The sequence below is a fragment of the Tripterygium wilfordii genome, chromosome 7 (genome assembly GCF_013401445.1).
Source record: "Tripterygium wilfordii isolate XIE 37 chromosome 7, ASM1340144v1, whole genome shotgun sequence".
In the NCBI taxonomy this organism is placed as follows: domain Eukaryota; kingdom Viridiplantae; phylum Streptophyta; class Magnoliopsida; order Celastrales; family Celastraceae; genus Tripterygium; species Tripterygium wilfordii.
Window position 1 is genome coordinate 7,018,330 of NC_052238.1, and position 10,483 is coordinate 7,028,812.

The following is a 10,483-nucleotide window of genomic DNA, read 5'->3' on the forward strand; positions in this document are numbered from 1 at the left end:
GAGTGAATTATCTTCCTTGCCCATATTCTCTGTTCAGTTAACGTCTTCTTTCAAATTTTCCATCTTCGTATTCCTCCAGCCTCCCATGAACTCCATTGAAGCTCCTGATAAACAAAATCAAGAAAGCATCACACTCCATTGAAGCTACCGCACCCCATTTGGTAAGCTCCATTTCGTCTTGCTCTATTAACATTCTACTGCTTTTTTACATCCACATGATAATATTCAATGTCGTTCGATCACCGCAGTTGAATAAGCAGAAACCCTCCGTTCATTCTAAACTCCATTTGGCACAGCACATTTGAAGAAGCAGCAGTATAATCAGGTAATTAGAAATTAATATTTCTGTTGAATTTAAGGGAATTAATTCGGTATTTGCGAATTAGGGTTTCGTTACTGTGATTTAGGGTTTTTCGATCCTCTGTATTAGAGTATAATCATTGTTTGGCATTTGATTTTCGTGTGATTGTAGTTGTTATGATCACATAGTACTTATTGGTTACTTTTTCTAGTGGCATATGATATGAAGAACATTAATCCATGGTACAAAGGTTGTGATTTGGGGTTTTTTTGATCCTCTGTATCATAGCAGTTACAATGGTGAAGACTAGGAGTTCAGGGGTGATAAAACCTGACAAGTCAACAGCTAGAGAGCATGAGGTTGAAGGTGACGAGGGATCTGATGATGAAGAAGAGGTGGATGAGGGATTTGATGATGAGGAAGAAGTGGTTTTGAAGGCCAGGAAGAAGAAGGGCAAGACAGTTGCTCATCATGGAGATGTAGAGAAGCCTTCGGAGAAATAGTCTTGTAAGAGGAAGAGTGAGGCAAAGGAAGACAATGGGAAGAAAAAAATATTGGTTAGTTGATTGTGTTTAATTTTTTTTGTCAGTTGTGCATTAATATAAGTCTTGCATTAAATTGATGTCTGATCAAGACTTCTTAAAATCCGGTGTGTTTTTGCAGAGACCTAAATACCCTAACATGCGGTGTGCTCCGATGAGGCTATATGATACTATGGTGAAGATTAAAAAGGACGATGCGAAACGCAAGGACATTGAAGATATAGGACTTGGTTGTTTGATTGAGATGAATGGTTTCGTTCTAGACCGTGGCCTTATCAATGTACTTTTTGGGCATTTTGATCCAGAAAATATGGTGCTGAGAGTTCATGGACTTGAATTGAATGTATCTGCCAAGAATGTGGAGCATGTGTTGGGGTTGAAGGACAGAGTTCTGGACATTAAGAAACTGTGTTCCCTTGATGCTCAGAGTGATTTGCAGCAATGCAAAGCTGATCTTGGGTTTGAAAGAACAAGAGAAATATTTGCTGGTTATTTGGAAGAAAGGATAACAAGTCTCCCAGCTTTTTGCTATATACGCTACTCGTATTCTCAGGCTAGAGATTGGTATGAAGGTTTCCGATTTGATGCTTAGGTTACTACCTCGCATTGGTAGGTTGAAGAAATTCAATTGGGCTAGTTATGTTCTGGATGGCATTGTGGAGTGGGATGAGAAAGTTGCAGAAAAGCGTAGAGGTTACATCGATGGATGTGGGCTCTTTCTAATGGTAAGAAAGTATGATATCTTTCATATTATGTCATAGAACATAACAATTAGCATATATTTTAACTTAATTGTACAGTTGTTTTACTTGGAGAGCGCACCCCTTTTGACACAAGATGTACTTCCTTTGACTGAGTTGTCATCTCCCTGATTGTGTCATCTGGGGAAGATGCGATTGATGGAGCTGCAGAAGGCATTGCAAAATAGGGGTGGCATAAGTGGACTTGATGTAAGTATACTTAAATTACTAATACATCGTTTAAATTTTTTTGAGGCAACTTATTTAATTTCTTTGTGTTTATTGCAGATGAATTTTTATGATCCTAAACCACGAACCCAATCTATGCCTGCAAAAGTAGATCATGGAGGTTCGCCTTCATCGTCTAGTACGAATGACTTGGAGGAGAAGTTCAACGTGTTGGAGTAGAGGGTCAGTGGATGATAAGGTCAGCTTGATGGACTGGAAGGTCGATGTAGTTATGATGGAACAGAAGTTGATTCGTTCAGAAATGAAATCGATGTTTGATTTGTTACGTACAACTATGGAGAAGATTCAACGTGAGATTCATGCAACTGATAATGCCGTCAGTGAAGAAACTGATAATGCCTTCACTGAAGAAAAAAAGTAGCCATCACCGAAGAAACAAAAAAGCAAAACGCCGTCCTTGAAGAAACAAATTAGCTCACTAAGGTGCAGGCGGACAACGCACAATAAAGTGCATGGAAATGTCATCACTGAATAATCAAAAAAGATTGAATGTACTACATTTGAATCCTATTTACAGTAAGACATGAGTTTATGTAATTTACCTGGTAGAGTAGCTGTTATTTTCTGTATCTTAATGTTTATGGCTGCATATATATAGAAACTTATGGAGAAAATTGCCGGAGGATAAAAGGATATCATTTGCATACATTGACTACTTGTGGTTTAGCATGTACATGAATGCTTCCACTAAAGAAAAGGTGTTGGGTGGATCAAGAAGAATCAAATTTTTTGAAAGAAATATGTTATTGTTCCTATAGTCATCTGGTAGGTATTTCTGGAATCTTGATCCTTTTTGTTTTTTCTTGTACATAGGCAACCTAACTTGGCTTCTCGTACGAATATCCGTAGGAACCATTGGAACCTTCTGATCTTCTGCAACTTTGATGAGAGTATGCAATCCAAAACCAGAACTCCATGAATGATCCGCGCTCCTGTCTTACCATTTGATAAGCATGCTGAGTCTGAATATACAAGAGCGATTTACAGCAAGTTCAGGTTCGAGATGGACAAATCGCATTTGATCAACAATGTTAATGTCTCTCATGCTGGAAACAATCGTATTTATACTCTTTTCAGGTATTTGAAATCGGACAAATTTGTCCATGTTGTGTTTAATGAGGCTGATGGGTCATATGAGTGCTCCTGTAGGTTTTTTGAATCTGTCGGGTATCCTTGTTCTCACTTGATTCATGTCCTCAAATGCCAAAATCTGGAGAAAATTCCAGATTGGTTAATATTGATGAGGTGGACCAGAAAGGCCAAAGATTCAATACTTACCAATAAACCCTCCACAGTACCTCCCAAGTTATGTGTGATGGTGCGTTATGGTGCACTGTCATCGATTTGCAATAGGATATGCCACTTAGCAAGTCAGACCACTGCTAATTTTAATGATGTCCGGACCGGGTTGACAAAGATGTAATGGTTATACTTTGATCGTTTTAAACAATATTGAATATTAATGACTGTTTGTGCGATTGTGAACGTAATATTCTGTGCAGGTTGAATGATATGCTGAGTGCACAGGAGGCGCAAGCAAATAATAACGGGAGTGCAAATGTCATACTAGATCCTATCATCCCATCACGTGTTGCTACAACAAGAGGAGTGCAAAACAATGCAGGTTCGAGTAGTGCAGCAGTAATACACTACAAGAAAACAGTTTTTTGGCGACGGAAGTTTCCGTCGCAAAACATCAAAATTCCGTCGCTAATATTTTTTTGCGACGGAATTTGCCACGGAAAACATTCCGTGGCAAAAACAGTTGTCGCTAAAATTAGTGACGGAAAAGTGCGACGGATTATTTGCGACGGAAATTAGCGACGGACTAGCGACGAACTTTTAGCAACGAAATTATTTTGCAACGGAATTTGCGATGGAATATTCCGTCGCAAAATATATTATTTTTTAAAATTTAAATTTTCGTGGAGGAAATTTGTCACGACTTTTGCGACGGGATTTCCGTCGCAAAATATTTATTTCATAAATTTTTATTTATTTAAATAAATATATTTTATTTATACAAAAATATTTTATTTATATTATTTTTCATTTTTCATTTTATAATAATTATTTTTTAAAATTTCGATATTATTATAATTCAACTATAATTATCAATTTAATAATTTCATTAAAAATATTTTTATCAAAATGTGCAAGAAATAGCATATAATAAAAATTAATATTATACATAAGTGGTTCAATATTTTTATGAAATACAATCTAATCTTCATCAGAAAGGTGTCCATGTGAAGCACGATCATTTTCAGGGTTGTTTCTAGGAGATTGCATCTGCATATGAGAAAATAATTGCTGCACCATCCGCTCCTGATCCTGCATCCGCTGCCGCAAGTCACCGACCTCATCCAATACCTCAGACTTCATCCGAGCGATGCGCTCCTCTAACTCTTGCTCCAACTCCGCCTGGGTATACAATCTGGAATGTCCACTGGAGCAAGATGAAGAAGTAGGCAAAAAGCTTGCCTCAGATCCAAGCCCGTAGAAGCGATTTTTCTTATTCTTCCCACCAGTCGCCTTAAGGAATAAAGGATCCTCGTCCAACGGCTCAAGAGGAGACTCACTGGTGGAGGAGACTGATCGCTGTGTCAGAATGTCCTCCTTCAGCTTGTTAAATTTTTCCTGCAAAAGAAGATAGTAATGCTCATAAATACTGGTAAGACAAAAACGAGCAACAACACAATATATTGAAGAAAAAATATAGAATAAAAGGATATCCCAGATGTGTAAGCAGACATAAACAGAAAAATATGGAATCAAATGAGCTAAAATAAATATATCCAAAAATTGTTCAACTAAGCTAAGACACCATTGTTTTCCAAATTTTAGGAAACATAGATATTTAAATAGCAACACTGAACATTAAAAACAAACAAATGGGGTTCATTGTAGCTTTGTAAAAGAGATGCCAACAACCTAGATCTATATTAGTACTATATATATATTAAAATTTAAATACTTACAAATGTAGTTGTTGCTCGTCCATCGACTAATTGTTGCGTACTCTTTTTTTGATGAGTGCGAACAAACACCTCTGCCTTGGTGGGATCCCGGCCAAGTTCTACCTTCTGCAATTAAAATTACAAAAGGTATATGATATTTAAATTTTAAACTAGATAAAAACTGAAATTGTTAAATTTACACAAAATTTACCATTCTTTTACGGTACTCTGTGTGAGGAATAGAACCACCAGTGTGAGAACAACTATCCTCAGATGCTCGATTTTTCTTCCTCTGTTCCCTTTTCTTCTTGTACTCTGGTCCATCCCAAATACGACGAAGTTCAGAAAGTACTATACTAGGGATCCAGATAGCTTTGGCCGGGTTTTCTCGTGCCCTATGCATCATCCCTCGAAATAATTCTCCACTCTTCTTATTCCACAATTTCTTTATTGCAACATCATGAGCAGGGTCCCATGTAAATTTACTCTGCAATATATAAAAAGTTACCAACATTATGAAGCATTGGTGAGAAAATATATGAAAGGAGAACACTTTCAATTTATACTTTATACTTACCTTGAACTCCTTAAAGTAACTTTCTTTTTCCTCGGGAGTAAAATCACTCCATTGTGTCACGGCTCGTTCATACTTGGTCTTCATGATCTCGCTTATCTTTCGAGTAACATCAAAAGGATCGAAACTATGAATTAAGGAGTAAGAAGATATTAGTGGCGTAAATATTTTTGTAATAATGTATACTAAAATAAGAGTTAGGAATAATGTACTTACAGAGCAGTCGAAACAGGTCGTATAAAGATACGGTTATTTTGAGGAGGCACAACCCCATTATTTTGAGAAGAAGAGCCACTAGCACCCTGTGTGTCCAGTGGTGGGCCATGCGTGCTGGGTGCATGTGGAATATGGGGGCTAGGTGGAGGTGAAGCCCCTTCCAGCATATCAGCAGTGAAGTGACTGGGAGATGATAAAGTAGGATGATATTGACTGGTTTGTTGAATAGAATTTACAGAGGAGGGTGAGGAGGCCGTGGCATGAGAGTGCAAACATGTCGCATTCCCTAGGATTGGTCGGCCGCGACGAGAGACACGACCTCGACCAGATGCAGTATGGCCACGGTCGGTCGACTGATCACTAGCCATGTCCCAATAATGAAAGCTAAACAATAGTGAAGGCATAAATACAAACTAAGTAACTAACTATAAATACATTTGGCAGAGAGAGAAATTACTAGATTGCACAAGTAAAAGTTGAGAAAAGTCAAGCAACCAAGCATCTCTAATGTAGGGAATACAGTAGAGGTAGTAAGCCAAGGTCACAAGAACATAGAAAAAGGGGGGAAAACAAAACATCATTCTGATCTAAAAAACAAAAACATGGCATCAACCAAATTCAATATGCTCAATGGTAACTAGGCAGTAACCCAAGGTCACAAGAACATAGAAAAAGGGGGGGAAACAAAACATCATTATGATCTCAAAAACAAAAACATGGCACCAACCAAATTCAATTTGCTCAATGGTCACCTGGCAGTGTCTTGATGATATCAGAGTCACCTGCAGTTAGAAATAATGACAGCCCAATTTAAGATGCTTAACTACATTCGACCATAGCATTGAATCTCCTTTTCCAAGATAAAACATCAAATGGAAAGTTCAAACAAATTAGAACAATTACTAACAGAACCACAACAAGAAGAGAAGGGTAGCTATAGCATCAAATGACAAATCTCAGAACACTGCTCCTTTTATTACTTCAACAATTACCATTGAACTTCATTAAATTAGTTTGCACAAGCATTATCAATACTAAAGTACCTGATCCTTTACCAAGAAGGCCATCAAAATCATCTAAATGGTTTAACTCTGTACCAACTTCTTAATAAAGAAGTAATCCAGAAAACCATATGCTTCAAATCACACGTAGAGAGGGAAGATAATGTAGAGAGGCTTGAGCTCGAACACATTCATCACATCACATGTATGCACAAACACATCTTTAATAAACAAACTTTTTAAAGTGCCATTCGCAAACAAATTTTTGTCAAGATGAAATTATCACAGAATCCAATCTCAGCCCAAATTATAGGATTAAAAAGGCAACAATACTCATAATAGATTCATAATCTAATTAATCGAGAGAAAAAAATTTAACCAACCACAAGTGAAGTTCAATATGGCCTAGCCTGTCAATAAATGTGCAGCGACTCACCAAAATTAAATCTCTACAATACCAAACAAGGAGAAACAAGAACCCCTCCACAACATGCACATCGATGTTGTCTAGTCAAAGTCTAGGTTCCGAATGAATTCGTATCCCTTTATGAAAAGAATCTACTATCCGTAAAAAGAGTAATTTAACGAAAAATTGAAGAAACAATAGTAATAACTGACCTTGGTAAGCCTCACTTGTCTCTTGGAATCAAGAAGTCGCCCTGTCAATGCGAGAGATGAGAGCAAGAGACGAGTGTGAGAGACGAGTGTGAGAGACGAGAGATGAGAGAGAGACCAGATTGTTTGGGTGAGCGACAGACTCTCAGATGGAATAAGGGTTTCGCAATTTGTGCGGGTATTGAGAATTTGGGAAGATTAAATTATACCGCCTATCTAGAATGTTAAAATTTGAAAGTAAAATATCTTATATTCTTTGTGTATATATATAATATATATTAAAATTATTTGATATTATTTATGGGTATATATATAATTTATATTTAAATTATCTGATATTGTTTATGGGTATATATATAATTTATATTTAAATTATCTGATATTCTTTATGTGCATATATATACTATATATTATATATATTTGAAACTGTAATCATCCATTTCATACAAATTAAAATTAATGAGGAGTTCATACAATTAACAAAAGTCTAATATTCATCAAATAAATAAACACATTGCTAATCATCTTCCGGCTCTTCCTCTGTCTGAGAATCATCAAATTCTGATTCTTCTTCTTCATCGTCATCATCATCATCAGTCTCTTCCTCAATCATTTGCCTTGGAGAATTGGAATCCACTTCATCAGGTTCAGCTTTATTGTCAACGAGAGACTCTATTTGATCAGTATCTCCTCTAACTTGAGAAACTGGTACTTCATTGTCTTGAAAGGCATCATCCATTTGCTTTAATTGTGCAGTAATTGTGTGTCTCGCTTTCGTCTTAATCACGACCCACCAATCTTGTCGATCACGTATCCCTTCTGGATAAGGAGCAAAGTATACTTGCTCCGCTTGTTGTGCAATTATAAATGGATCAAACTTTTTGTACCTCCCTTTACGTTTCACATCGACGATCCCATACTGCTTATGGATTCGCGTTCCTCGATTAGGAGTAGGGTCAAACCACTCACAATTAAAAATAAAATTTTTTTTTTCGGTAGTCCTAGGAAATCCAATTGAACAATCTCTTTCAGGATTCCATAGTAGTCATATTCTGACTGTCCATAATCGGTTCCCCGTATGCATACACCGCTGTTGGTAGTTGACTTGCCTTCACTTCTGGCATCAGTATCAAATTTGTATCCATTGACATAGTACGTATTCCATATCTCAACCCTCCTCAATGGTCCTTTAGACACGTCTCGTATGAGTTCATCGGTAATCATGTTTTGTGGGTCATAAACCTTAAACATAAAAGGGATAAGTTAATTCATAATATATCATTCCAGCGAAATAAAATAGTGTCTTGTAACGACAACTGATAGATACTTACATACTGTCTAAACCATGATGCGAAACCCTTCTCAATTTCATAGTCAACTTCGTCATCTGATAATGTAGGTGCTGATGCTCGTAAGAAACCTGTAAACAAGCTGCAAACATATATAAAATTCACATCAATCGTTCGATTAAATTAACATCACTTTATAATTCCAATATAATTTAATAGTAGCTTACTTTATAAAAGGTTGGACAATATCACAATTCAGAAACACGTATAATGTTGCTGCATCATATTCTTTATCAGTGAGGTAACGCCTACCAGCCTCACCAGCAAGACGACCAGTAAGGCCTACCATTCTCCACCAACTCTAAAACTCTGCGTTTACAGTAAAAGGGAAGGTCCAATCGCGACTTAACATTATCCTTTGTTTTCCCCTTAATGTCCATACACGTATTGAAAACGTTATCAAAGACGTTCTTCTCAATATGCATGACATCTAGGTTATGTCGTATTTGATTATTATGCCAGTAAGGCAAATCCCAGAAGATGCTCTTCTTGGTCCAATTATGTTCTTGGCCATATCCGGGCAATGATAATAGGCCCGTATCAGTGATCTTTGGAAAGTTCAAAACTCGTGCCAATACTTCTTCCCCTGGCAAACGTGGAGGAGGTTCTGATCTCTCAATTCGATTTTTGAAAAATGCATCCTTGTTCCGCCTAAAAGGATGTGTCGTATCCAAAAATTGTCTGTGACAATCAAACCACGAATTTTTTCTACCATTTTTCAAGGTAAATGCCTTTGAACGCTCCATGCAGTAAGGACATGCTAATTTCCCCTGAGTCATCCATCCAGACAGCATACCATAGGCAGGAAAGTCATTGATAGTCCACATCAATGCAGCTCTCATAACAAAATTTTCTTTCATGTGCACATCGTAGGTTATCACACCTTCGCACCATAACTGATTGAGCTCATCTATTAGAGGTTGTAGATAAACATCAATTTTGCTCTTCGGATTTTGAGGACCCGGAATGATTATTGTCAGGAACATAAACTCCCTTTTCATGCACATCCCAGGCGATAAATTATAAGGCGTCAAAATGACAGGCCAACATGAATAGTTCTTACCAGATTGTCCAAAAGGAGTGAATCCATCCGCACACAAACCTAATCTTATATTTCGCGGGTCTGAAGCAAAATCTTGATATGTTCTGTCAAAGTGTTTCCATGCTTCTCCATCTGATGGATGACACAGGTTGTTGGACTCGCTTCGATGCTCATAATGCCATCTCATCTCCTTTGCTGTAACTGTTGAACTATAAAGCCTCTGAAGTCTGGGAATCAGAGGCAGGTACCACATACGTTTAACTGGAATATCCTTGTAATTTCTTCGTCCAATTCTCCGAGGTTTATAACGGTCTGCCTCGCAAAATTTGCACTGCCTCTCATTCGCGTCATCCTTATAGTGTATCATACAACCATTTGTACAGCAATCGATTCGTTGATACCCAAGTCCGAGTTTAGACACCAACTTCTTGGTTTGATAGAAGTCTGCAGGCATCCTATTATCTTCCGGCATAGTCTCTTTCATTAGATGAACAACGTCATCGAAACAACCTTGGGGCATATTATAGTCAGCTTTAATGCTTAATAACCTCATCGCAGCTGACAACTCTGAGTGTGACTCGCATCCGTCCCATAGCGGAGCTTGTGCAGCAGACAACATGTCAAAGAAAGCTTGTGCATCTGGATTAGGAGGTTCCGGCACAACATATTGGTTGTTATCTTCTCCTTGTAAGAACTCATTCCTAACTGAAGGTCCAGCAGCGTCCATCACCATCTGCTCGTATGTATTGAAATTATCTCGATTATTGTCTTGCCAATAATAATTTACAGCATCTGCTTCCACATCGACAGTCACCATAGTGGGAATTTCAGGCATTTCTTCACCATGAGCTGTCCAGTAATGATATCCAGGCTGAAAACCTTTTCTGTATAAGT

The 10,483-nt window shown here is 37.5% G+C and overlaps 1 protein-coding gene across 1 annotated transcript; it reads right to left on the bottom strand.

Annotated features, from left to right (window-relative positions):
• Nucleotides 1–4,055: 4,055 nt before the first annotated feature.
• On the bottom strand, nt 4,056–5,950 carry LOC120002556. The gene is made up of 5 exons (XM_038851322.1): nt 5,583–5,950; nt 5,370–5,493; nt 5,004–5,279; nt 4,814–4,918; nt 4,056–4,472 (listed from the first exon to the last, which is right to left on the bottom strand). Exons 1-5 carry the CDS (start codon nt 5,948–5,950, stop codon nt 4,056–4,058), a joined length of 1,290 nt encoding a protein of 429 aa, XP_038707250.1.
• Nucleotides 5,951–10,483: the final 4,533 nt, after the last annotated feature.